The 27,203-nt window shown below is 59.7% G+C and overlaps 2 protein-coding genes across 9 annotated transcripts in view; one reads left to right on the top strand and one right to left on the bottom strand.

Moving 5' to 3' along the window:
- On the top strand, nucleotides 1-20,406 carry CARS2 (cysteinyl-tRNA synthetase 2, mitochondrial). 6 transcript variants are annotated; one of them, XM_070380731.1, is made up of 16 exons: nucleotides 1-233; nucleotides 595-645; nucleotides 4,201-4,318; nucleotides 5,877-5,978; nucleotides 9,814-9,885; nucleotides 9,983-10,088; nucleotides 10,978-11,061; nucleotides 11,995-12,124; nucleotides 12,473-12,606; nucleotides 15,449-15,516; nucleotides 16,128-16,194; nucleotides 16,459-16,597; nucleotides 17,326-17,449; nucleotides 17,852-17,950; nucleotides 18,596-18,802; nucleotides 18,949-20,095. In XM_070380731.1, the coding sequence occupies exons 1-16, from the start codon at nucleotides 34-36 to the stop codon at nucleotides 19,162-19,164; spliced, it is 1,917 nt and encodes a 638-aa protein (XP_070236832.1). In that variant the 5' UTR covers nucleotides 1-33; the 3' UTR covers nucleotides 19,165-20,095. The 6 variants fall into 6 exon arrangements, with proteins under 6 accessions (XP_070236832.1, XP_070236835.1, XP_070236834.1 ...); XM_070380734.1 differs by lacking the exon at nucleotides 18,949-20,095 and adding an exon at nucleotides 20,272-20,406 and having other exon boundaries at nucleotides 3-233; XM_070380733.1 differs by having other exon boundaries at nucleotides 3-233; nucleotides 18,944-19,090.
- NAXD (NAD(P)HX dehydratase) overlaps nucleotides 20,243-27,203 on the bottom strand; it is a 13,295-nt gene continuing 6,334 nt past the window's right edge. For all 3 annotated transcript variants that reach the window (XM_070380738.1, XM_070380737.1, XM_070380739.1), the window contains 5 exons: nucleotides 25,178-25,228; nucleotides 24,993-25,097; nucleotides 24,166-24,286; nucleotides 23,085-23,205; nucleotides 20,243-21,482 (listed from right to left, as the gene is read on the bottom strand). In XM_070380738.1, the coding sequence (XP_070236839.1) occupies nucleotides 21,332-21,482; nucleotides 23,085-23,205; nucleotides 24,166-24,286; nucleotides 24,993-25,097; nucleotides 25,178-25,228 (549 nt within the window). In that variant the 3' untranslated portion in view covers nucleotides 20,243-21,331. The remainder of the gene's footprint in view (nucleotides 21,483-23,084; nucleotides 23,206-24,165; nucleotides 24,287-24,992; nucleotides 25,098-25,177; nucleotides 25,229-27,203) is intronic.

Raw genomic sequence — 27,203 nt, forward strand, 5'->3', positions numbered from 1 at the left:
GTGGGCGTGGCCTGCGGGCCTTGCGCGCCGGCCATGCTGGGGACGCGCCGGGCCTGCGGGGGCGCTTGGCTGCTCCGGGCCGCACGGGGCCCGGAGCCGGGCCGCTCCGCGTCGGGGGCGCGCGGGCAGGGCTGGCTGCAGCCCACGGGCTACGACACGGGCGTCAAGGTGTACAACAGCCTCACCCGGAGGAAGGACCCGTTGATTGTGAGCCGAGCGGACGCCGCCTCCTGGTAGCCCGCCGGGACTCGGGGAGCGGGGGTGCGGCGGGGCGGGAGGGGCTGCACCCAGCCTTTCGGAGGCGGGCGCCCTGCGTGGGGCGCGGGCTTGCGTCCTCAGGTGCAGGCGTCTAATGAGTGATGAAGTACTCCGGCGGCACCTGTAAAGACCCTCGGGTAGTCCCAGCGTTTCACGGATTTGGCGCTGAATTTAGTGATCCGAGGGTCATACATCCCCGGGTACGCATCCCCCACAGCGGTTACCTTTCTTTTCTTTTTTTACAAAGAGACATGGTTATATGCTGATTATGACTGAGAACGTGGCGTTCTGTCTTGCAAGTTTGCTTTACATGGTGGGTCTTCCCTCTGTCCCCAGGTACAGCTGCGGACCAACGGTCTACGATCACGCACACCTGGGTCATGCTTGGTGAGTGTCCTGACGCTGAATTTTCACCCTTTAAGGAACCGTTTATTTTGGAAAGAAAACCTTTTGCAGGGTTTTTTTTTTTTTCCCTATCCCTCAAGTGACAACTTAAGAATCCTGAGTAGTTAGTGTATTCCAGGCATTGCGGGAAGCATACATATTACATCCTCACTTGGTGCCATTTCAGGTGAGGAGACTCAGGGACACAGTGAGAGCAAGGGAAAGGACCGTTTGCAATCAGATGCTTCCTGTTGTGTTTAGTGGGATGAGGCCCTTCAGAGGGCCCTTGAGTCAGCTGGTCAGGTGTTTCCGCGCCCCCTCCCCCTGCCCCCCATTTACTTCCCAACTTTGGACAAGGCACTTTATTACTGAGTCCTGGTTTCTTCGTCTTTCAGATAGGGATAATTATATTCTTCTTTTGAATCTCGACAGTTTAATGAAATAAAGCCCACAAAGTGCTGCTTAGCCCAGTCCCTGATGTGGGAAGGCTGCCAAAGGCCCTCCTGTTCTCCAGGATAGGTGACCCGTGGGAGGGCACCCTGTAGGAAGCGTGGCGCGTGAGCTGGAGCCTGAGCTCTCTGACCGCCCCACTAGTGCTCGCTCTGTCTTTTAAATCTGTCTCCTAAGCTTGTCCAAATTGCTGCTTTTCCTAGTATTTTGTCTGTTCTCTTGTGCATCTCTTAAATTTATCTTTCAGATCTAGATTAAAAGTTACCTTTATTTAGTATGTATTTTAGAAATTATGCATCACCCAGCAAGACCTGAATTTTTTGTGTGTATTATAGCAAAATAAATAGACTAGTAGTCTTTTTTTTCCCCCTCTTCATTTTGGGCTAACTTACTATTGATTTGTTGTTGCTCAGTCGTGTCCAGCTCTTTGTGACCCCATGGACTGCAGCATGCCAGGCTTCTCTGTCCTTTAGGGTCTCCCAGAGCTTGCTCAAACTCATGTCTGTCGATTAGGTGATGCCATCCAAGCATCTTATCCTCTGTCGCCCTGTTCTCCTCCCTGCTCCATTTTTCTCAGCATCAGGGTCTTTTCCAGTGAGTCAGCTCTTTGCATCAGGTGGCCAAAGTACTATTAGTTATAAAAAGCATATTTTGATCTCTTTTTTGAAGTATTAAATATGTTGGGGAAACACCGGAAACAGTAGAGGTTACTGTTTGTCCTACCCTGGAAAAGCTCTCCTCAAAGGCAAAGAGAAAGCATTTTTGTTATTGAAGGAGAATGAAAGGAGTATGGGGTGCGCCGCTGAAAGGATCACATAAATAGCAGGAACTGGCGAGGTTTCATGTGAGCTGGGTGGGCCCAGCTCTCTGGTTCAGGCAGGTATACAGCCCGGAGTCCCACAGGTTAGGCCCCTCCTGTTAAGTGGTGAAAGTGACCTTCTTGGTAACTTCATTTCAAAGAGAAGGCTTCTGGGTCCTTGAAACTTCATGAGTTGTGAATAAGGAACATTTAGGTACATTTTGGAAGGACTAAAGAAGAAGTTCTGAAAGGAAGGGGGTGCGAGGCAGCCTCGCCCTTATTTTTTACCCAGGAGCATCAGTTGCGATCTGTGCTCGTCCTTGACGATATGGACAAGCGTGCCGACCTGCAGTGTGCAGCCCAGCCGATGCTCACGGCCCCGAGACCAAGAGAGTGCTCCCAGCACCCCAGAAGCCTGTCTGGCTCCCTGGCCAGGGTGACCGCTCTGGGCACCCACCACTCAGGAAGAGTCATCAAGTGGGGGTGTCCCTAGTGAGGCAGAAACCTAAGACATCGGAAAAGGTTGTGGTCTCGGGCTGGGATGGTCAGGCACAGTCCACTGCTCTTGAGGTCAAAAGCCGGAAGCCCAAGACCGCCTCCTCTTCGGGTCTGCCCCTGCTCACTATGCAGGTTCCTGCCTCCACACCTTCCTCCCCACCTGCTTCTGCTTTAAAGAGACAGACGCTTAACTGGACAGCACTCTGTGCCGGGCACTGTTCTAAACTCCGCAAACCCCAGCCAGTGCAGTTCTCTCACCACGCCAGCTGGTGGTGCTGTTACCTCCTAAGTGTAACCCGGGAAGGGTCCCAGGTGGACAGTGCTGAGCCAGGCCGGCTGCAGAATCCAGTTTCCCATGGGTGCAGCAGCCGCAGCCTGGTGAGTGGACCCACCCCTGGGCTCCCAAGGTGCCCACAGGGCGCGTGAGACCCGGGGAGCGGCCACCCTCGGGTATCGGGCCCCCCAGCACCTGCCCCTCCCCACCAGCTCCTTCAGCCACACGTGTGATTCGACTTTTTCTTTCCGTCTGTTTTAAGTTCTTGTTAACTTCATCCTTAAAATCTCATTTCTTGCAGTGTTTTCCTGACCTGACAATGAGAGGCACTGGGATGATACTTAAAATCAGAATTAGCTGAAATTTCTGCTGTGCAGGCACTGAGATTACGTACCACAGCCTTGTGAGATAGTAGACTTTTGTCCAGTTTGTGAATTGGCAGTCTGAGGCTTCGAAGGGATGTTTAATCTCTTAGTTTCTTGGGAAGGCGTTTCAGAGATGGCTTGGCCCTAGAATTTGGCGTCAGCTATGTCTGGGGTGGGTGGGTATGGAAACAAGGGATACAATGAGGAGGAGCTTTGTTTTCAAAGGAAAATGATGTTATGAACCCAAGTTCAGAGAGGCCGCGTGTATAACAGAGACGAGCGTGAGACTGGCTGACCTGGAAAGTTAAGGTTGCTCTTATGGGGAATCTAGTTTCTTGAGATTTTAAGTAGATATTGGATTTTAATCCAAGATTAGTCCTGAATATTCGTTGGAAGGACTGATGCTGAAACTCCAATGCTTCGGCCACCTGAGGCGAAGAATTGTCTCACTGGAAAAGACCCTGATGCTGGGAAAGATTGAAGGCAGGAGGAGAAGGGGATGACAGAGGATGAGATGGTTGGATGGTATCACCAACTTGATGGACATGAGCTTGAGTAAGCTCCAGGAGTTGGTGATGGACAGGGCGGCCTGGCGTGCTACAGTCCATGGGGTCGCAAAGAGTCAGACACAACTGAGCGACTGACCTGAGCTGGATTTTAAACCCTTGCTTTTTCAAGTCTGCGTTGCTCCCGTGCAGCCTGCCCGTAAGCTGGAGTTCCCACTTTCCACAGCCGCTTGCACACTTCCTGGGAGTGACCTTTCCAGCTTTGATGGGATCATCTCTGTCTTGACTTATTATCTGCCTCTGTCTCTTGTCACGGTCAGAGGTTAGTTATCCTAGAGCATGAACACGGGCGGTAAAAGCACCCAGCCTCTTGGCCACCTCCTGACTTTGTGTCACGAGTGAACCTTTACACAGTGGAGCAGGTGTAAACTCACTCAGACAACAGCTCAAAGTTAAAAGTGCTCGTGTTGGGTCCTGAAATTGAGGCAGCGCCTTAGTTTTCTCACGCGGACCCAAGAGGGCCGGTGAAAGGCTTTTCCTTTTGCAGCTGCCCTTGAACGTCCTTGATCACACAGTTGTGTGGCCTCACGGTAAAGGGAGCACACTCTTTGAAGATCGCAGTAGTGGCTTTCAGGATGAAAGGTGCCGTAATGTTCTTCCTTTCAGCTCCTACGTCAGATTTGATATAATTCGGAGGATCCTCAGCAGGGTGTTCGGGTGCACCGTCGTCATGGTGATGGGAATCACAGACGTGGACGATAAGATAATCAGACGCGCCAACGAGGTGAGCGAGGGCCACGCGGAGCAGGGCTTTGACCGGTGAGTGGGCCGACCCCACCTCACAGTTGTCTGCGCCTCGCGAGACTTCTCACACCTGCTGTCCACACGTGACTGCGTGAGGCTGTTCAGAGAGGTCTCCTCACCCTGCTGAGAAGTGTGGTCGACTCCGCCTTTACCTAATCCTCCCATCCCGAGGACACCTCCCGGGCTGAGTCCAGGCCCTCCCTGCCCTGTCGGCCTGCGGGATGTATCTCCTTCCCTGTTACAGGGGAACTCAGAGGCTGGCTTGGGAATTTCGCTCCTGTGAGGTTTGATTTTCTTACTTGTTAAATAAACAGGACACTCCTCTTATATCTCATGTGGCATTTAAAGGACCTTTTGGGGGGGATTTCTAGCATAGGGATTAAATAAAGTATTTTGTTACATTTTTATTTTTTTTACTTAAGAATTTTTTATTTCATTTTTTTTTGGCCGCATCACAAGGCTTGTGGGATTTTAGTTCTCCGACCAGGGATTAAGCCTGTGTCCTTAGCTATGAGAACGTAGGGTCTTGTCCACTGGTGACCAAGGCATTTCCTGTAGTTGTACTTTTAAAAGTCTACTTTCAAAGGTTCACCTCCTCTGTGTTTTATAATCAGCAGCCGTGTATAACATTTGTACGTGACTGTATGTAACAGCTGGGGCTTCCCAGGTGGCACTAGCGGTAAAGAATGCGCCAGTGCAGGAGACGGAGGAGGTGGGGCTTTGATCCCTGGGTGGGAAGATCGTCTGGAGGAGGGCGTGCCTGGAGAATTCCATGGACAGAGGAACCTGCAGTCCATAGGGTTTTAAAGAGATACAACTGAAGCACTTTAACATGCATGCACATATATAACACTTGTCTCTAAAGATATATAAAAACTTGTTAAAGTATCTAGTTTATAGAAAAACGTGCTGAGGGCTTTACGTCCTATAACTTTAAAAGCGTCTGAATGCATATATAGAGTTTTCTGGAAAGCCAGTTTATTCTTTACACTGTTTTGCAACCTGCTTTTCCCACTTACTGTATTTTGAGTGTTTTCTCATGTTCTTTAACTTTAAAAGCGTCTGAATGCATATATGGAGTTTTCTGGAAAGCCAGTTTATTCTTTACACTGTTTTGCAACCTGCTTTTCCCACTTACTGTATTTTGAGTGTTTTCTCATGTTCTTTAACTTTAAAAGCGTCTGAATGCACATATAGAGTTTTCTGGAAAGCCAGTTTATTCTTTACACTGTTTTGCAACCTGCTTTTCCCACTTACTGTATTTTGAGTGTTTTCTCATGTTCTTAAGCACTCATCAACATTTTAAAAGGCAGCATTCTACCCCAGGGACATATCTGAACTCGCTGTCCTGATTTTTGGACTCTTGCATTCCTCCCGTGTTCTGTCATTTTCTCTCAGATTTATTTTCTAGGAAGCCCGTCTTCCTGTTTCCTACTGACTGCCTTCATTCAGCGTTCGGGGGAGTGTGTCGGGGGTACTCAGCGATTCCCCTGGTCTCCCCGGCGCTGACTCTCCACACTGTTCTGTCTGATCTCCAGATCCGCAACCTGTGCCTGGTGTCCCCTAGGGTCAGGTGTCCGCCCTGGCCACCATGGAAGCGCAGCGCGAGGTCACGTGATGCTGGCGTGGCCGTGGGCGCCGTGAGTGGGGAGCTGAGGGGGCGTGGGAGGTGGCAGCGGGAAGCAGGTAGGCTGCCCCGGCTGCTGGAGCGGGCCCACCTCCCGCCACCCGCCCAGGGCCCTGCGCTGTCTCCCTGGGGCCGCCCGGGGCCGTCTGCGCTGAGGTTGTGCTCAGACACTCACTGGGCTGGCGGTTCTGGGGTCCAGAGGAGCCTTTGAGCGAATCCGATGCAGGAAGCAGTGGCCTCTCGTCCATGGTCAGGACAGACGGGGGCAAGGGGCAGGCCTGCCAGTCCCTCTGGAGGCTGCCGGGGTCTGGGCGGCGCTGAGCAGGACCCCGGGCCCCGATGGGGAGGTCAGCCCTGCGGTGCTGAGCAGGATGCGGGCTGGAGCCGGGCCTGGCTGGCTGGGGAGACGGAGAGGTGGGGGACTCTGATGTGGCAGGTGGATGGGTGTTGGTGTGTGGGCGGTAACCCCTGGCAGAGAGGACGCCAGGCTGGTTGAGGAAGAGGGTGCCCGGGTCGCCCGCCCAGGTATGTCCCTGTGCTGGCTGTGCTGGGGTCGGCTGTGACCCTTCAGAGCCGGAAGTGGGTTCTCCACCTGTCATGAGGCTCAGCTGGTGGGGGCCGATGGGGGGGGGAAAGGTTGGCAGAATTGGTTTAGAAATGGTAAGTGTAGAGAGCGTTTTAATTTTTGACAGCTGAGCACGTCCATACTTGTAACATAGCAGGCTGCTAACCTGGCATCACGCAGTCTTGTTTGTTCTGAAGATAGAATCCTACTTCAGCATGTTAAACCACGGTCTGAAGCACATAGTTATGAAAACACCTATTTGTTTCTTAGTGTCCAACAAAAAGGCTGTTCTTTTTACCAGAGGCAAGGTTTTTTTTTGACGATGGCCATATCCTTCATGCCATCTGCTTCAGTGTGTGCTCTTAAAATAGTTTAAATTATATTTCATTTCTCTGAATCACTTTCTTGACTTTAACTTTTGGCAGAGTTTTATTGTTTGTCAGGAATAAAAGCTGCAGGAGGATTTCTGGGGAGGAATGAAAAGAAACAAGGTATATTCGCAGGGTTACATTTTGTGTTAAGAAAAATGATACTAAGTGCCTCAGTGATTGAAGCAGAGTTACTGTCTTTGTGCCTTGGAACCCTGGCCTGCGTGCCCTTCTATCCGGGAGGAAGGTTGGACAGGCGTTCAAGGTCCCCTGCCTGCCTGGGATAGCGCCCAGCCCAGCTGATCGTTGCTGTTGCTCAGTCGCTCAGTCGTGTCCGACTCTTTGTGACCCCATGGACCGCAGCACGCCAGGCCTCCCTGTCCATCACCAACTCCCAGAGCTTGCTCAAACTCATGTCCATCGAGTTGGTGATGCCATCCAGCCTTCTCATCTCTGTCGCCCCCTTCTCCTCCTGCCCTCAATCTTTCCCAGCATCAGGGTCTTTTCCAGTGAGTTGACTCTTCATATCAGGTGGCCAAAGCACTGGAGCTTTAGCATCAGTCATTCCAGTGAATATTCAGGGTTGATTTCCTTCAGGATGGACTGGTTGGATCTCCTTGCAGTCCTGGGGACTCTCAGAGTCTCCTCCCTCCGGGCGGGCCTGGGCTCTCAGGGCCAGTGCGGTGTCAGCAGCGCCCCCTGCAGGTGGTCCTGTGGAGAGAGCATCGTGAGCCCCTCTTGGGGGGACCAGGTGCCTGGAGGTTCCGTGTCCAGTTGCTTCAGTTTGGGGGTCTGATTCCCTGTCCCCCACGCCAGCAGCAGCTTGTGTCCACTTCTGGCCCACAGTCACCTGTGACGGTCCCTAGGGTCCCGCCGAGGGGGCGGGAGGAGCCGCGTGTGAGGACCCCACGTTTCCTGTCACCAGAGCGGGGCTGCCTGCATCTGGAGTTCCCAGGGGCGAGCAGAGCAAGTCCGTAAGAGTAGAGGCTAGAGGAGGAGGGCCTACCGGGTGCTAATGGCTCAGGAGCTGCAGAAAGTTGCTTGGTTTTCTTTACTCTTTCCCCTTTTGCACAGCTCAGTAGACGCAGGCCAGACCCGGGGGAAGCTGTGTGTCTGCACATAAGGTCCAGGCCGACGCGCCCTCCACACCTGTGGCTCCCTGTGGCGATGCTGACCACCCCCCGCCCCACCAAGCCTCCTCTGCAGCGGCCCCCTGTCCCCCCGCCCCTGCCTGCCTTCCGTGTCTGGAGACCGAGGAGATGAAACACCAATTCACAGTTATACCAAGAGACAGGCGATGGGACACGCTGGAGTGTCCAGAGACAGACACAGTAATTTTGGAAATTCGTTTTTGGTGAAGATGGCATTTCACATCAGCGGGGAACAGAGGATTACTCAGTAAGAAGCTGACGACTGGGTGACCATCTGAGGGAAGAAGTAAACCAAAGTTGGATATATGGCTCACAACCAGATTTGAAGCTGATCAGAGATTTCACATAAAGACGTGGAAGCATGGATTATTAGAGTAAACCATGGGGCACTTTTTTGTAGCCACCTGTCCAGAAGGCTTTGCTAAGTTTGTTTCCAAACCCAGAAAAGGTTGAGAAATGTAAAAGATTGCTAAATACAAAAATGAAATTTTCTGCGTGCCATAAAATAACCATGAAGTTGAAAGACATTTGGGAACAGGTGAAATTCATATGGAGGATAAAAGGTCTATCTCTTTTCTTGAAGATACTTCCTCCGTATCAGTAAGACAAGACTTTAAGGACCTGCAGCTCTGTAGAGCCGTGGTTAACTTCAGACGGTTTAATGCACATGGTCCCTAAACACTCGAGATGTTCGAGCTCCCTCAGAACAGGAGAGACTCAGGTTAGAGATGCAGTGAGGAGGCGCGTTTACAGTTGGCGCCACCGTGACTATGGTCTGGCGGGCCCTCAGCAGCGCCTGAGCGAGGTGCTCAGTTTCAGGTTCCTCTGGAGGCGCTGGCAGCGGCCACCCAGGATATGCACGCGTGTCCTCAAGCACGGCGTCACGCGTGGTCTGCCCCGTGTGTGTGTATGTGTGTGTGAGCACACACACTCGTGTCACGCGTGGCTCAGGCGGTGCCCGTGTGTGTGTGCACTCGTGTGCATCACGGCTCAGTGTGCTGCGTGCCTGGGGCCTGCACAGCGTGTGGCTTTAGCCGAGGACGCCAGTGCAGGCCGCGAGCCCGGTTTCGGGAGGAGGCACAGACGGAAGGTGTTTGCTTTCTGGGAGGGGCCGGGCGGGGGCACACTTCCCTCCCGCCCCCAGGAGAGGAATACTGCTCAGGAAACTCATGAGGAGAACTCAGAAAGCCAGGCAGCTCATCAGGCCCTCTGCTGCTCTTTGGGTCCAGTCGCGTGCCGTGGAATCTCCCAGAGTGGCACAGCGACGCTGGGCTTTGGTCTGTGGTTCGCTTGGCCTTGCCCTGGCAGACGCTGGCGGACTGCGCTTCGCAGGGGCCCGCTCCGCCACCAGGGCCGCTCGGGAGGAGCCGTTGGGCCTGGCGGCCCTACCTGCTGTCTTTGTCCCCGGAGTCTTACCGTGGACACGGGACCCCGGGGCCATCTGGGGGATTCAGTGGGCCCGTCTGCATGTTGCACAGAGAGCTGAGAGAGGCGTGCGTTGTCTTGCCCACGACTGCCGTGAAGAAGACACTGCTCACCGGGTTCATCTCCTCAGTAAACATCCCCGGGCCGCAGTTTCCAGGACAACTGTCGTTTTGGGGGTTTTGTTTTGAGTTAATGGAGATCGTGGCATCGTTTATTCTGTTTTCAGTCTAACCAGAAAGCAGGCCCAAGGCCCTCTGTGAGCAGGGCCCGTGGGGGCGGCTGTCCTCCGAGGCCCCATCCTGACCCCTGCAGACGGAGCCCCACCTCATTATCTTGCAGATGAGCGTGTCGCCCGCGTCCCTGGCCCGTCTTTACGAAGAAGACTTCAAACAGGACATGGCGGCCCTTAAGGTAGGTGGCTGGTGAGAAGGCCGAGTGACGGAGGCGGTCTGGCGGGGCCTCCGTCTGCGCCGGGCCGGGGAGACCGCGGGTCTGTGCCCTCCCACAGGTCCTCCCACCCACCGCCTACCTGCGGGTGACCGAGCACGTGCCTCAGATCGTCGCCTTCATCGAGAGACTCATCGCCAACGGGCACGCTTATTGCACAGCAAAAGGTGAGCCCCCCGTCCAGGCCACGGCCCCCAAGAAGGGCGGTGCAGACGGAAGGTGAGCCCCCCATCCTCAAGGCTGAGAGGGAGGTGCAGGTGAGGGTTAGGGCCGGGTCAGAGCTAGGCAGGTGCAGGCGAGAAGTTACAGGTTTGTCCAGGTGAAAAGTCTCGGCCAACCGCGGCCTCGCTGACTGTGGTGTGCGCCGGCCATCAGGAACGTGGTCCAGTGCCCGTGGCCGCAGCCCTCCTGAACATGGCTCCTTTCCCGCCGCCACCTCATGGGTCAGAGGGGCGGGGGCCGCCTGGCTCCCCAGGGCCCCCGGGAGCCCGCGTGCAGCTCAGGGAAGGCGCCCCACGGGGATGCACGTGTGAGGAGCTGCCTGTGGTCTGAGCAGCAGGGTGCTCTCGTGTCTGGACTAGGAAGGGGCGTCTCGGTTGGTGGGTGTGTAACATGGGGGCCAGAGCTGAATGCAGGCCGCCAGTGAACGCAGTGACCTTCCCTTTGTGTTTCCACCTCCACTGCTGGACGGCCGTGGCACGTCCGATTGCGTGCTTCCCTAGTACAGGGGTGTCGGTTGCGGTCTAGACGTGCAGGGAGGGCCGGCTGGGGCAGAGGCTGCGTCCTGTGTTTAAGTTCTAACACCACAGCTGTGATGCGCGTGTAGATGCGGGTGCTGATGGCAGGGAGGGCTGGCTGGGGCAGAGGCTGCGTCCTGTGTTTAAGTTCTAACACCGTAGCTGTGATGCGCGTGTAGACGTGGGTGCTGATGGCAGGGAGGGCCGGCTGGGGCAGAGGCTGCGTCCTGTGTAAGTTCTAACACCACAGCTGTGATGCGCGTGTAGACGCGGGTGCTGGTGGCTGAGAAGTGGCTTCACCATCCCCTTTTCGAAACAGGCAACGTCTACTTTGACCTGCAGTCGCGAGGCGACAGGTACGGCAAGCTGGTTGGCGTGGCACCTGGGCCGGTTGGAGAGCCAGGTGGGTCCCCCCGCCTCCTGAGGGGCTTCCGGGGAGAAAGCCAGACCTTCCCGAGGCAGGTCGGGGGTGAGGACGTCACTGCCAGATGTCGGTCACGGCTGAGGTTTAAACGTAGGGGTTCTGGAACAGAGCTCACGTGGAGGTCTCGGGGCTCCCCGCCTCTCGTTCTCCTGTCGTCTCTGCCCACACGCTTGTCTGTGTGTCCGTCTTAACGCTGTCGTCTGTCCTGAGGCTCTTGTGTTAAATCCCTGAGGGGTCTATCGTGTAAATGCCGTGTGAGTTTCCCCTCTAGCAGGTTCCCGTGAGTGTTTCAGCGTCTGTCACCTTCCTGCTGTGTTTGAGTCTGTTCCTAGACCGTCTTCTGTTCCGGGTTCTGTTAAGTCAAAGTCAGTTTTATAGGAAGCGATAGTAGGTATATAGAACTATGTTGACACTTTTAAGAGGATACTGTGTAACAGAATCAAACGCGGGCGATCAGAACCGACAGAGCAGTGTTTTCCGCCCCGCCTGCGGACCGCGTCCTGCTCGGTCCCGTCCCCGGCTGTGTGCTGACTCCTGAGCAGTCCTCGTCACCTTTGCTCCAGGCCTTCCTCCCGCTGCCCTGGTCGTCCACGCTGGCAAGGAATGGCCTGGCGTTCGGGAAGTGGGGAGGGACCGTCCAGTACACTTTCCAGCATCAGCAACACCTTTTTGGAAAAAATAAGAAAAAAAAAAATGTTCTTGAGTGACGGCTGGGGGCCCGCATGCTTCTGGCGTGCTTTGGTCGGGGGTCTAGGGGCTGTGGGCTGCATGTGGGAAAGAGAAAAGACCTGCAGGAGAGACGTGCGGCTGCCTCTGAGGAGCGGGCTCTGGGGCGGGCGTCCCGGCTGTTCCGTGGCCGCTATGATGTTGGCTCTGGGTTCCCTCCACTGACGGACCACTTGTCGTTGGCAGTTGACTCCGACAAGCGGCACACCAGCGACTTCGCACTGTGGAAGGCGGCGAAGCCCCAGGAGCCGTTCTGGGGCTCCCCGTGGGGCGATGGGAGGCCCGGCTGGCACATCGAGTGTTCCACCATCGCCAGGTAAGCCTCACCTGTGCTGATCCGGACGCTGGGGCGGTGCCCGGCTCGGTTAGTGGAGCATGCATGCGCTTTGATGTTTTTACAACCACATCTTTGGTGCAGAGCAAAGAAAGTGAAGTGTCTTTACGAGGAGAAAAAGCTGTGAACTCGGGGGTTTTTATGACGTGAAAACAGAATCTCAGTTTCTGTGTGCATCAGATTATCACGCATTTAGAATTGGACTCCGTTTGGTGTGTGCAGAGGGCTGGCAGGCGTGACCACAGGAAGGGTGTGGAGATGGTGTGGCTGGACCCGGGTAACTCCCTGCTCTGCCCCGGGTAACTCCCTGCTCTGCCCCGTGCCTTGCAGTCTGGTATTCGGAAGTCAGCTGGACATCCATTCGGGCGGCGTGGACCTGGCGTTCCCACACCATGAGAACGAGATTGCCCAGTGCGAGGCCTTCCACCAGTGCCCGCAGTGGGGGAACTACTTCCTGCACTCCGGTGAGTGACGGCTCCCGCCACCTGCCCACTTCTGTCCGGTCGGCTCTGTGAGCGCTCCACTGGGTACACCCACGTCTGCTGGTCGGTCCAGCCCGTCCTAAAGGAAAGCAGCCCTGAACACTCCCGGAAAGGACTGATGCTGAAGCTCCAATACTTTGGCCACCTGATGCGAAAGAGCCGACTCACTGGAAAAGACCCTGATGCTGGGAGAGATTGAGGGCAGGAGGAGAAGGGGGCGACGGGATGAGATGGTTGGATGGCATCACCGACTCGATGGACGGGGGTTTGAGTAAACTCCGGGTTTGTGACGGACGGGGAGGCCTGGCCTGGCGTGCTGCAGTCCACAGGGTCGCAAAGAGTCGGACACGACTGAGCGACTGAGCAACGAAATCACCCAGGAGAGCAAGAAGCAGCTGTCCCTTCAGTCGTCTGACTTGCAGTCGGTCGCACGTGAGCTTCTTTGGACGGGAACGCCAAAAATGTTTTTTGGAAGTGAAATGTGAGCTGAAGAGAATTCGGAAAATAAGCAGTGCTGTTCCACAGACGTTCCTTTCAGTGAAGCTGTGACGAGGAGTCTCAGACAGCATGCCGCCGTAGTGACTGTGACTGGGCTGGCCTGGAGCTGTGGCAGCGTCACCACCAGCGCCTGTCAGCCTCTGAGAGCGCCACTGTCCGCCTCACTATTTAAGCAGCTTGTGATTAACACCAGCCGTCCGCTCCCAGGAGCGCACAGCGAGTGGGGAAGCGGTGGCATCCTGAGCAGGCGGCTCTGGAGTCCGCGTGAAGCCCGGGGGCGTGAGCGTGTCCACGTTCTGACGGAGGTCGCAGGGCCACCGCGCTCATGTCATGGCCACCCTGGGACGAGCCCTGGAGCTGTCCGAGGGCAGGGGTACAGGTGCGGTCAGGCCCTGGAGCTGTCCGAGGGCAGGCGTACAGGTGCGGTCAGGCCCTGGAGCTGTCTGAGGGCAGGCGTACAGGTGCGGTCAGGCCCTGGAGCTGTCTGAGGGCAGGCGTACAGGTGCGGTCAGGCCCTGGAGCTGTCTGAGGGCAGGGGTACAGGGCTTTGGTGCAGGTCAGGTCGGGAGACGCAGGTGAGCGACGGCGTGGGCACAGGCACTGTCTCTGTTGAGTCCCTGGGTTCAGGAAACCAGATTTTCCTGGCTAGATGGTACTAAAGGCAGCAGCTCCGGCTTCAGCATGTGCGGAAGCTGCTTCCGGTCCGTGGCGGGGTCGTCGTGGTGACCGGGGTGCGCTCACTGCTGCGTCTCCTTCACCCCAAGTTCACGCCTGCTCCAGCCCTGAGCTGCCCAGCCCCAGCGTCTGCCCTCCCGGGACCCCTCACGGTCCACGTGACCCCAGCCTCGGTGCTACCCCGAGGTCGGCTGAGCGACGAGCCAGGCTGCTGCCCCCGGCGCCAGAGCTGAGGTCTGGCGTCCACTTCGTGCACTGCTTGGAGCTCGACAGTGGCCGGAATCACTTCCTCCTGCTGGCCCAGCGCTCGATGAGCCGTTCCTCTGGGGCTCCCGGGCGGGGACCGGCAGGGCCCCCAGGACCCACGTGTTTCCTGTCAGGGGCCCACACCTCTTCAGAAGCCTCGTGGAACCATCTCCCCCCCGGGTGGGGGACTCGGGAGAGCAGAGCGCTGCAGCCCGTGCAGGGAGGAGTCCCAGGGCCCGGTGACACAGTGCTCCCGTCCCTCGGCTGGGATCAGGTGACCCCGTGTTAACCGCTGGTGTTGCTCGTGAGGACGTGGGGCCTGCCGTCAGTGCCGGCGCCCCGGGTGACCGTGAGTCCAGGCGCAGGCGGCAGCGGCAGCGCTCACGGAGGGCCGTGTGCACACGCGTGGGTCCCGTCACTCTGATACTGGCGGGTGGGAGGGTTCGCTCTGTGTTCTGGAGGAAGGGTGCTGTGTCCCGACACCTGGAGAAGCGATCTATTTTCCTGGACTTCCCAGGTGGCGCAGTGGTAAGGAACCCACCTGCCAAAGCAGGAGATGTGAGAGACGCGGTTCAGCCCCTGGGCCAGTCAGATCCCCCGGAGGAGGGCGTGGCAGCTCACTCCAGTGTTCTTGCCTGGAGGATCCCAGGGACAGAGGAGCCTGGAGGCTGTGGTCCTTGGGCTCGCAGACTCGGACAGGACTTTGTGACGTTGCACACACGGGGAGGTGGACGTGGAGTTCAGCAGTCGGATGAGTTCCGTTCTCCAGACGTTGTCGGTTTTGTAAAACGTCCCTTGCACTTGGTGGAAGCCGCACACTGCTAGGGTTACGTATTGAGGGTCAGATTCTAGAAGCCGCCCTGTAACCAGCTCTCAGGAAAGTTGGCCTTGGGCAGCCTGGGGTGAAGTCACGTCAGGAGAGGTGGACGGACCCTGTGCTGAGAGTCACGTCAGGAGAGGTGCACAGACCTTGTGCCGAGAAACCAGTTTCCTGGGAAGTGAGCCTGGTACCCAGGCGGTCCTGGAGGATGTCCTAAGGGGTTTGGGTTCCCTGTCTTTCACATATATGGGAATGAGATGGTGCCAGGGTGGGGGCACATCGGTGAAACAGCTACCGCGGGAAAGCGCTCAGGGCTGCCAGGCCTGCGCTCCGTGGAAGCAGAGGGCATCCCCCCCGGGAGCTGAGTCGGGTCCCCCCCGTTTGTGAGTCATGGGAGGGGGAGGGTGGTCCCCACTTTGTGACGCCCGGCCAGTGGCTGTGGCCCCCTTTCTGGCCAGCGGGTCAGGGGCCCTGTGCCGGCGCCCACGAGGGGGCAGTGAGGGGCAGGGTCCCCGGAGGCTGGGCTCTGAGAAGGGCTCCTCCTTCCCGCCTGGTGAGGAACGAGCCGCTGTGCTCTTGTTTCAGGGCACCTGCACGTGAAGGGCGGAGGAGAGAAGATGTCCAAGTCGCTGAAGAACTACATCACCATTAAGGTAGGGTGTCTCTCGGGGCCCCCACGTTCCGGACACGTCGTGGAGGCTGCCCTGTGCAGGAGGCTCACCCCGGGTCCCCAGGTCTCTTCCCCTTCCTGGTGCGTTCGCTGTAGTCACGGCTGCACTCAGGCGCCTGTCTCCGTGAGGTCAAGACCCAGGGCTTGGGACCACGTTAATTCACATGCAGATTGCAGCATCCCCTGGGTGGGCCTCCACTTGGCTGGTGTCGGGGGCTAAGAGGACTGGGAAAGACCCCTTTTCCACACTCCGGGAAGGAGCGTCAGGAGGTGGACGTGGACGCAGAGACAACCGGGTCAGATGGGTTTTCATATAGATCTCGGGGTGGCCTGGTGAGGCCTGGGGACCTTCCTCAGAGCTCAGTGTTTCTGAGTAGAGTGCAGTCTGCAGGATTCAGACAGGCGCTGACCACACTGAAATACAGGCACCCATGCCCATCCTCTCCGAGTTGAGCCAGGCCGTGGGCCAGGCCGTCCGGCCAGATGAATAGGCGCAGCATGGGGCGGGTGCGGCCACAGGTGGGTGGGGAAGGCTGTGCAGGGAAATGTCCAGCCGGAGAGTCAGTGGCTCCTCTCACCCATGTGCACCCCCAGGACTTCCTCCGCTCCACCTCTCCCGACGTCTTCCGGCTCTTCTGCCTGCGGAGCAGCTACAGGTCAGGTGAGCCAGCCGCATGGCCCGAGTCCCTGACGGCTCCTGGGGACCCTGAGACACGGGAAGCAGCCCCAGCACTCGGCCCTCAGGCCTGAGACCCCCTCTGCCGCTCCTGCCGCATCCTGAGCCGGGCAGAGCTGAGCAGGCCCAGGGCCTGACCAGCAGCCTCAGCAGGGCCGCCCCCAGCCACCTCCAGGTCCAAGGTCAGAGGGGGCGGCCCCTCCCTGGCCCGCGGGCGAGGCTGCACCTGTGACCGCCCTTACCCTGCAGCCATCGACTATAGCGAGGGCGCCCTGCTGGAGGCCAGGAGCCTGCTGCGGGCCACGGCCGCCTTCGTGGAGGACGCGCGGGCATACCTGAGAGGCCAGCTGGCCGGCGGGCCCATCCAGGAGGACGTGCTATGGGAGAGGTGGGTGCACAGCAAGGGCCCCTAGGCGTGAGACGGGTGGGGAGCGGGCCCTGGAGGCCGTTGAATCACGTCCAGGACACGGGGGTGGGATGGGGAAGGGGTCTGCGGCTGACGTCAGGGATGGTGAGAAGCTGGGGAGATGACGGTGGCGAGAGAGGAGGAGGCTGTGGGGCACCAGGGGTTGAGGCCGCTGGGTGTGGGGGATTGGCGTAACCCCCGGGGGCCCTGGAGAGTGGTGAGCCTGGACTCCTCCGGGGCCACTCAGGAAGAGGCGTCGGGAGGAGACAGATAAAGTGGCCTGCTGGCCGCTGTGGTGGAGCGCAGCACGGAGTCGAGCAGCAGGCCCACGAGGTCTCGGGAGCCATTGGCCACGGGCCCCCCAGGTGGGGGTGCAGGTGGGTGGCTTCCTGCTCACTAGCAGGCGGGGAGTCCGTCTGTCTGTCCGCGGCCGGCCGGCTGTGCTGCGTAACGCGGCTCTGGGTGCAGGGTCACGCACAGCAGAGGTCTGCGTCTCCCACGGGGCTGCTCGGGCTCTGCCAGGCCTCCCCTGTGCCCGGGAAGCCGGGGGGTCCCGGGGCGAGGGACGGCAGGGAGGAGGCAGCACCCCAAGGGGCTGGTGACGGCCGGGCGGACCTGCGGGACGTGTGAGCGAGGGGCCCACAGGGGACCTGAGGCTGCACCTGGGGACGCAGGGGGACAGACGACAGCCCCGCGCTCTCCTCCCCCAGGCTGGGCCGCACCAAGGCGGCCGTGCAGGCGGCCTTGGCGGACGACTTCGACACGGTGCGGGCAGTGGATGCCGTCATGGACCTTGTCCACCACGGGAACAGGCAGCTGAAGGCGGCCTCCGAGGTAACTCCCAGGATGCGCTTGCCAGCCCTCCAGGTGGCCCTGCTCCCAGCATGGGCCCCCAGGGCTCCTGATGAGCAGTCACCTGCCGAGGGGGGCACAGGGGGCCTGGGCGTGGACAGGAGCCCGAGATATGCCGTCGCCTCCCGGGCTCCGCAGGGTCTCAGTGGGTCACAGCAATGTCAGCTAGGGGAGGAGGCCGTGGTGAGACCCCAGCTGGTCCCCGGCCCGCCCGCCCCGGGCCAGGCTCCCGCGGAGGCGCCTGACACCCAGGGGGCCACCTGCTGGCTCAGGTGCGAGGAGCATGTGCCCGGCCTCCCTGGGGGCCACGTCCCCCGCCCGCCCGGGCTGACCTACCGGGGCCGCGCTCTGGCCTCTGAGCACCCTCCCCGGTGGCCGTCACAGGAGCCCCGTGGTCCCCGGAGCCCCGCCGTGCTGGGAGCCATCGTGGCCTCCGTGGAGCAGTTCTTTGAGACGGTGGGCATTTCTCTGGCCGAGCGACAGGTATGCTTGCCTCTCTTTTCAGTCCTGTTTCGGGACTTCGGCTACATGCCAGCATGTAACAGACGCTTCCTCCCTTCGTAAATGCTGACTTTAGTGTGTAACTGTAAGGCCAGACTCTTTACACGTGTAAGACGCGTCACGGCCCTTAAAAGCGCGCGCACACTGAGAGCTAGCACGTTAGCTGCAGTGACGAGGTTCTGAGTGGACCAGCGTCTGCCACGACCACAGTGTGCTCCGGGCCACTTGTGTCCTGTAGGGAACCCCCTGGTGGACGCAGCAGCTGCGGTGAGCACTGTGGGTCCCACCCGTCAGGGTCCCCGGGACGGCAGAGACCCAGCCTCTCCCCGAGGGGCGTCCGGCCCCGGCCTCTGGTCCCCATCTGAGCCTTCCTCAGACTTCCAGTCCTGACACCTAGGCGCCGGCACCTCTGCGTCCACCCTGTGCCGGGGATGGGGCGGGGCCTGGACGCCGGCACCTCCCAGAGCCCACCCTGCGGCCGAGGTCGGGGCGGGGCCTGGACACTGGGAGGAAGATGCCCCCCAGGCCCTTGGCTGCGGGTTCACACCCGCTCACGCCTACGCACCAGCTCACACCCCGCACACACCGCTTGCCCCACTCACCCCGACACACCCCCGCACCCCTCAGTGTGTTCCAGGGGCGGGCAGCCCGGCCGCCCTGCACAGCCTGGTGGAGGAGCTGGTCCGCTTCCGGCTGAAGGTCCGCCAGTTCGCTCTGGCCTCCGGGGAGGCCCCTGGGGAGGCGCGGCGGCAGCGGCTCCTGGAGCGGCAGCCCCTGCTGGAGGCCTGCGACGCACTACGCAGGGACCTGGCCGTCCATGGCATCAGCATCAAGGTGAGTGCTCTGCGGGGCCGGGCTCAGCTGGCGTCGCAGACGCTGGCGTCTCTCCCGGGAGCACACCCGCCCCCAGCTCGGGCCTGCCCCTGAGCCCTGACACCTGCCCATCCACCCACCTGGCGCCGCCTGCCTCCCCAGGACAGGAGTGGCTCGTCCACATGGGAGCTGCTGGATCCGAGGACAGAAGACCCCAAACCCAGGAGCTGAGGACGGGGGAAGCGAGGCCGTGGTCTCCTGCCACGGTTCTGCACCCTTTAAGTCACAGTAAACCTTCATGTGAAAGTTGCTGTTGTGGCTGTTTTCCCTTAAACCAAGCCGACACCACCCCAGAACCCCTTTGGTGTGAGCAGAGGTGCTGAAGAGTGGGTTTCCTTTCAGCACCGACACAGTTCAGTGAGATCTCAGCCTGGAAACAGGACGGAAGCCCCACACGGGATCCTGGGGAGGGTGGGCAGGGCGACCCCGGTCCAGGATCACCTGGACCCTGCGTGAGGGGCAGTGTCGGCCTGGGTCTGTCAGTTTGCATGTGCTGGGTCTGGTGACAGTAACCTGTTCCCCAGGGAAGCATAGCAGAGGAAGCCCCCACAGGCACCCAGCTCCCACGCGCCGCGCTCCATCAACACTGGTTCTTGGGGTACCAGCCCGAGCAGACGCCCTGGGGCCAGGGCTGTGAGGGTGTCAGTGGCGCGGTGGAAGCCGGCAGGGTGAGCAGGGACCGAGCTGGCCGGCGGCCTCGCCCTGTCTCCCTATTGTCGCAGGCGGGGAGCCCCAGCTGTGCAGGACACGGGCAGGAAACGGGGGGGCCTGCCTGCTGCTCCAGCTCTCAGCCAGGCTCCCAGTTCGTCCAGAACTAGTCCACAGCTCTGCCCCAGGCAGCAGGACAGCCTGGCAGCCACGTTAACTTCCTCACCGACCGTGCTGCCCCAACAGGCAGGGACCCTTGTTCTAGGGGAGGGGCCCGTCCACAAGCTGGCCTGCAGCGAGGGACCCTGCAGAGCAGAGTGAAACCCCTGAGGGCAGGCGGCCGGCCCCTGGGGGAGGCTGACAGGTGCTCAGTCCTGCAGGGGACTGGCCGACGGCCGCGCCGGACCTGCCCCGGGGGGTGGTGTCCTGCCTGGAGCTGGTGAACGCCGGTTTGCAGAGGGGCCAGGGGGCAGGCACTCCCTTCATTCGGGAGCATCGCCTAGCTGCCCCGTCAAGCAGAGGGTGCAGAGACGCAGTGGTTCCTGTGGCTGCTGCCTTACGTCTTCCGCGGGGAGAAGCTGCTAATGCCGGGCTGATCACTCCGCTTTAGCAGCACGACAGGCACCCGCGGACCGCACTGGCAGCTGGGTGGGCAGCTGTGTATTCATCCCCGTGTCTGACAACGTCCTCGCTGAGGACCAAACTGAAGGTGAATTCTGGCTGTTTGAGCAAAAAATACACAGCTCTCCCCAGTGAGATCAACCACATCTGCCTTTTATTAGGTGTAATTCCCCAAAGGAAGAGAGTCCACGGCAGTAGCGAAGCTTTTCTACCGTTAGGTGTAAGTGAGCCACAATTTTAAAGAAACCTTAACTCCAGCCTATTCAAAGCAACTGGGATCTTTTGTCCGAACACAGAGCAGGGATCGCTGAGGACACATGTACGGACTCGGGCCAGGCCCGCCCTGCAGAAGGCACGTGGATAGCGCACTCAGGGCTGTAATCAACCCCTCGGAGAAACGAGACGGGCCACCAGGTGCCACACAGGCCGACCCCATGCCGACAAGACAGCTCAGTACAGAGAGCGCACGTTCTGAACGTTCTGAGAGCACCCCCCACCCTGCCTCGAGGCAGAGGCCCTGCTGTCCTGCCCCACCAGCAGGTGCAGGGCAGCTTGGGCCCCCACCGGGGACCTGACTTGGGAGCCCTGGGCACCCCTCACCGCGGGCCTGTCACCACGCCCGCCTTTGCATGGACACGTCAAAGTGAGGTGTCCCAGAGCTGCCCTGCACACTCGGGGGCCGGGGTTCGTCATTTCCTTCGGTGGTTTTCCCAGGGGCCTCCAGCATTTCCAGTTCTGACAGATCGCTGACTATTCTGGAAAACTTCAGCCAATTAACCAACCAATGCTGAATATTTCTGCCTAGATGTGTGCGACCTAATAACTGTTTAAAACGCCAAAATGAGCTAAAGAATGAACACCACAACCTTTGCGGGACCTCAACTTAAAACATGATTCACACACAGTTGGGAACGAGAGACGGGACCCCCAGGAGGCCTGCTAGTGAGGGCCCTTCTCGCAGGAACACGACGCTCAGACGCGGTGTCCGCTCCAGGCAGCAGCGGAGCCCACGGCCCAGCTGAGCCGCTGTCAGACTGTCTCGTCACGCGATGCTCTACGTTCTTTTCTGAAGCTGCAGAGACTGAGGGAAGTTCACCAACACTGTTCCGTATCAGTTTAGGCAGAAAGCGCTAAGTTCCAAACTGGCGTTGTGTCAACCTGCACAGCGGAGACCTCTCGGAGGACGCGGGCAGACGGCACCCGCCCTCCAGCGGCTCCGGCTCAGGCCTCGAAGAGCCTGCGGAAGGCGGGCCCGACCTCGGCGACCATGTCGGAGGTGGTGGTGGCGCGTCCGTGCTTCTGGAAGGCCTGCTGGCTGCACTGCCGGGTGAGGGCGCAGGCGCCGAAGGCGGCCACGAGCAGCGGGCTGGGCCTGCGGGGAGAGGTCTCAGGGGCGGCCACCGCACCCTGCGCGTCCTGCCTGCCGTCCCGGGACCCACGCTGGTAAGCTCGAATCTAAGGGCCTCCGAGGCAGCCCCCCTACAGTGAGCACAGCTGGTAACTGGGATATGGACGATCCTGATGGATGAGCGTCAAACAGCTGTGCATGTGGGAAGGGTCAGGACACCGCTGTTGCCCCAGGTGACCACACACAGCACCTGGTCAGCGTCAGCGCCCGCTGTGTTCTAGGACCTGGAGGATGCTGAGGCCGGGCACACCTGCTGGCCAGGTCACTGAGACCTGGGGCATCTGCTCACTATGTCACTGAGACCCCCGGGGACACCTGCTTGCCACGTCGCTGAGACCCCCAGGGATACCTGCTGGCCACGTCGCTGAGACCCCCGGGGATACCTGCTGGCCGTGTCGCTCAGACCCCCGGGGACACCTGCTCACCACGTCGCTCAGACCCCCGGGGACACCTGCTCACCACATCGCTCACACCCCCGGGGACACCTGCTCGCCACGTCGCTCACACCCCCGGGGACACCTGCTCGCCACGTCGCTCACACCCCCGGGGACACCTGCTCGCCACGTCGCTCACATCCCCGGGGACACCTGCTCGCCACGTCGCTCACACCCCCCCGGGGACACCTGTTCGCCACGTCGCTCACACCCCCGGGGACACCTGCTCGCCACGTCGCTCACACCCCGGGGACACCTGCTCGCCACGTCGCTCACACCCCCGGGGACACCTGTTCGCCACATCGCTCACACCCCCGGGGACACCTGTTCGCCACGTCGCTCACACCCCCCCGGGGACACCTGCTCGCCACGTCGCTCACACCCCCGGGGACACCTGCTCGCCACGTCGCTCACACCCCCGGGGACACCTGCTCGCCACGTCGCTCACACCCCCCCGGGGACACCTGCTCGCCACGTCGCTCACACCCCCGGGGACACCTGCTCGCCACGTCGCTCACACCCCCGGGGACACCTGTTCGCCACGTCGCTCACACCCCCGGGGACACCTGTTCGCCACGTCGCTCACACCCCCCCGGGGACACCTGCTCGCCACGTCGCTGGACCCGCCAGCACCCTGTCTGTACACACCCCACGGGTGTGCCGGTCAGGTTTGCGGTGACCCTGCAGCCTGGCACCATCACTGTGGCCAGGATGGGTGCAGAGCAGAGGTCTAGGTCCCAAGGGGTGGGGGTGCCCCAGATCCCTCTACACCATCTGGGGAGGGGCCCCCCAGCTCAGAGCCCGGCTGCCTCGTGGAGACTCATCTGTCAACAGGAGCTCCCCCCGCCTGTGTGTCCCCCACCATGACAGCTGTTCTGAGAGCAGGCGTTGCAGAGCCCCAGGCAGCATCTCCCATACCAACAGGGGTGGGAGCAGGGAGAACCACCCATGCCCTGGAGGCCATCCAGCCAGGGGGACAGGGCCACTTCCTGTGGCCAGACCAGTGGCAGGGATCAACCTGGCCAGGCCTGGGAGCTCTCCCCATGACACCGGTGTTTCACCAGGAGCATTCCAGTCTGCTCCTTACTATACACAAGAGCTGCTGAAACATGAGAAACAAGACGGGACTTACCCGCCAGTCTTCTGGGGGCCGGCGCGGAGGGCCCAGTGTGCCAGGACGCCCAGGGAGCCTGACAGGAGGTCCCCCTGCCCCCCGCACCTGCGGCCGCTGCCCTCCTGGCTGCACTCGAGCACTGCGGAGAAGAGGAGGTGTTGGGGGTGCCCTCTACCCCCCGTCCCCACACGGCAGCCTCCAGGCAAGCACAGCAGGAGGCTGCCCCCCAAGCAGCACCCAGGGTCTGAGGGGATGAGCACGCCCACCCCCGGGGCCCCTGTCCTCCAGGAGACTTGGAGCTGGTGACGCCCCGGCTGGGACTTGTCTGCGCCGTGAGAAGTTTCTGTTTTCTTTGAAAATGTCTGAAGCAGTCGTGACTCTGACTGTGTCAGGGATCAGAGCACCTTGTAGCATCTGAAGGACCCACAGGCCTCAGGGTCCCTCGGAGAATGCTCGCTGCGTCTCCTATCCAGCGTGTGTGCGCATGCGCACGTGTGTGGTGTGTGAGTGCGTGTCTGTAGCGAGTGTGTGCAAGTGCACACATGTGCCCAAGCCTGTGCTTCTCTGCCTCCTGGTTCCCGTGACCCGGTCAGCAGCCCTGCGTGTCCAGTTGTCTAGTCACTGCCCGCTGGGCCTGGCGCCTCCAGGGGACTATAACAGCGGGAGGACCCTGCAGGGAGCAGAGGCGTCGTGCACTGAGCCCGGAGCCCCGGTGAGGACACAGGCAGGTGGCCCCCAAGGCTGTGCTTGGTGCCGGGGGGCTCCCGCGCCACCAGCAGCTCCTTGGTGTCTCCGCTTTCTGGGTGCTTTTGTAAAACTGAACAAGCAGCAGGAAGACACTCGGTCCCCACGTCTGCCTGCAGTGAGGGGGGTGGCCCTCCCTGGGCCGTCACACACGGCAGGGAAGGAGCATCAGCCGCCACACTGGGGCCAGCCTGGGCCAGCACACCCCATCGAGACCACCTCCCCGTGCAGAACACCGAGAGACAGGACAAAGCCGGGCTTCCTGAGGTTGCGGACAAGCGGTCCTCCTGGGGCTGGTGCCCAGCGTGGCTGTGCCAACTGACTGACACGCGGTGTGATGTCTGCGGCCACTCACCCTGCTCGCCGTCAGAGATCACGTCCTGCTCCCCCTTCTGCACCACGGTGACGTTGCCCAGGGCCTGGCTGAGTCTCAGCACAGCTCCATGACGGTCCCCGCCATCCAGGGGCGCCCCCAGCTAGACAGGACCAGAGACACGGTGCTCATCGGACACGGAAGAGCCCGTCTGCCTGGGTCCCGACTCGTCTGGGGGCCTGCGACTCCCACCTCCCAACAGCCAGACGAGCTCATCCCTGAGGCCCAGACCACCCACGCTCCAGGCGGGACAGTAACACAGCCCTCAGGGCAGAAACACCGCAGGGCAGGGAGTCTGCAGGTTTGCCCAAGTGACCCAGCTCCGAAGGATACAGAGCAGACACACATGGGCCAACACGTAAGGACGCTGGGTGGACAGACGCAGCTGACCCTTCAACAATTTTGGTATGAATGGCGCGGTCCTTACACGTGGACTTTCTTCCACAGTAACTACAATCAGGCTGGCAGAATCCACGGAGGCAGAGCCGCATGTGTGGAGGAACCGCGCGGAGCGAGGGCCAACTGACGGACCCTCAGGCTCTCAGCAGCTTGCAGACGGCAGCACCCAGCCCCATGCTGTGGGGTCAGCAGTGCGGTTTGATCTCGTCCTTGCAAACCCTATGACGTGGACCCCGTCCCACCCCACCTCTTAGAGGAGGGGACGCAGGGTAGGGACGAAGCGATCCCCCAGGGGAGCCCAGAGGCCGGGCTGACCCCCAAGTCCACCACCCAGCTCTCACCCCATCAAGGACGCTGACCGGAGGATGCCCTGGAGCGCACAGTCACTTGCCTGTGGCTGGCTGACTCACCACGGCCTCGGACAGTCTGCCGAACTCCACGTGGTTGGGGGTGAGGACCGCCTTCCGGTAGCCCTGGATGAGGGCCGGCTGCTGGGCGATAAGCCAGAGCCCGTCCTGTAGACAAGGACTCAGGTCACTCAGGAGCAGCTGCAGGGGCCGTGGTGAGGAGAGGGCAGGGCAGGGGCCACACTCACTGCGTCGATGACCACGGGGATGCCCCTGGCCTTGGATGCTTCTAGAATGCCCTGCAAGAAAGGAAGGCAGCTAAGCACTGAGCCCGTCGCCTGAGGAGAGCTGAAAGAAGCAGCGGTTCTGACGGACTCCACACAGGCCATCAACACACACACGGGAAATCGTGAAGCAAGTGCGACCACAAAGAGAAAAGCCCGTCTGCAGGGCCGGTGTGAACGCTGAGCACACGAGCACAGGGCCGCCACTGGTGCTGGGTCCAGGCCAGTCCACGCAGGCCGGCCCCGAGCCATCGTCTTCAAACTCCTAACAGTCACGGACCCTCAGCACTCGGGTCAGAAATCTGACGCCCCGAGAAGCGCCCAGCTCTTCTGTTTATACGCACTTCTCGTAAGTCACATTTCGCGTGTCTATAAATGAGTGACTGTAACCATCAACAGTGAACAAGGCTCTTCTCTGGCTTGATGCAAGTGTCCTAGAACTGACTGCGGCGATGGCTGCGAACTCTGTGAATCCACTAGAAGCCACGCGACTGCGCTCTGTGAATGAGCGCACTGCCGCGTAAAAGTCCTGCCAGAATCGCTGAAGGAAAGCAGGACGCTCGGTCCCGGAGAAACTACCTCCCTGAGGTGGTCACGCGGCCGGGGATCTGCCTCCCTGAGGTGGTCACGCAACAAGGGATTGTTCTTTTTAATTTACTGCGATTTTTACATGCCATTCAATTCATTCATTTAAAGTGTACAGTTTGCAGCCATCACCACGATCAGTTTCAGGATGACATTTCCATCAACTGAGAAAGGAGCCCCACACCCTTTCTGCCCAGCTGCAGACAGGCTGTTGAACAGCTCACACCAGATGGCGACCTCGCTCAGGAAAGACCTACTAATGTCTGTGACTGGGCAGCACCGGGGGAGGCGAGAGGGGCCAGCAGAGGGCACACCCGCGTGTTAGCTGGGGCCCGGTCCTTGCCACAGACGCTCCAGCAGGTCTACGCTCACTCACTCCCAACCTCTAACTCACACACTGCAGAGTAGCTTTTATTTTTTTTTTAAAGATAAACACACTAAACATTTTAGTATGAATTTTTAAAAATGACAAAGAACTTGAAGCATAGAGAACCCCGGCTTTCATCACCTCAAATTCACCCCCAAACCCTCTCGATACAGATTATGTTTTCACGTGTCTATAAAAATCACTTTTATTTTAGTATTTTGGATACAGTATTCCTTGATTGAGCACAGCCCACGTGTCTGTAAGATGGTTCTAAGAAAAGATGAAAGGTATTCCAGGCAGATAACATGTCAAAGTTTGCTTGGGTGCTCGCCACCTGGGTGGGTGAGGACAGGCCCTTGACACGGACCGTCTGTAAACAAGCACCCCTCGCATCAGTCGCCGCCCTCGGCAGCTCGGTCCCTGCGGGCCGGCAGTAAGTCTGTGGGTCCAGAAGGACACACACGCTGAGAGGCTGCGGAGGGGCGCGCCCGACCACACCGTGTGTGATGACTGGTCCGACTGTCGGCGCCAGCGTCACAGACGTGTGTCCTGGCCAGCCCTGCCCCGCCTGGCGCGGCCGCAGCCCCTGCTCAGCGACAGGCCGCAGGCTCGAGGGTGCAGCATCTCTGGCCCCAACTTCCACTCCAAAGGCTGGAACGACGAGTTGTGGAAGGGACCCTAAGTGAGAACATTCAAGCTCTCACTGTTCTGCTAAAGCCCACACATGCTGCCCTTAAACTGTTCTTTACCCATCAGACGGCTAGGAAAGTACTACCCGCACACACACCTCCATCAAATGCACGGCTTACACGACCAGTGAGGTCATCAGAACTCAGAAGTACCCCTCCCGGTCACGGTGACAGGGACGCCCCTGGGCACCAGCTGTTCTGAGTCCCGCACCAACCAGGCCCGTGCAGAGCGCTCTGCAGACGTGGCTCTCTATGACCGGGGCACGCCACCCCCAAACGAGTGCCAGACCGCGAGCCAAGCAGGCTGCCGGAGGCCCTGGCAGGGAGGGCACCGCGAGCCTGACCCGAG

The sequence above is a fragment of the Bos mutus genome, chromosome 12 (genome assembly GCF_027580195.1).
Source record: "Bos mutus isolate GX-2022 chromosome 12, NWIPB_WYAK_1.1, whole genome shotgun sequence".
NCBI classification, from domain to species: domain Eukaryota; kingdom Metazoa; phylum Chordata; class Mammalia; order Artiodactyla; family Bovidae; genus Bos; species Bos mutus.

Coding starts and splice junctions, on each gene's coding strand:
- CARS2 (XM_070380731.1), top strand. CDS start 34: ATGCTGGGGACGCGCCGGGCCTGCGGGGGCGCTTGGCTGCTCCGGGCC. Junction 12,125..12,472: donor GAGTGTTCCACCATCGCCAG/GTAAGCCTCACC, acceptor CGTGCCTTGCAG/TCTGGTATTCGGAAGTCAGC. Junction 12,607..15,448: donor GAACTACTTCCTGCACTCCG/GTGAGTGACGGC, acceptor CTCTTGTTTCAG/GGCACCTGCACGTGAAGGGC.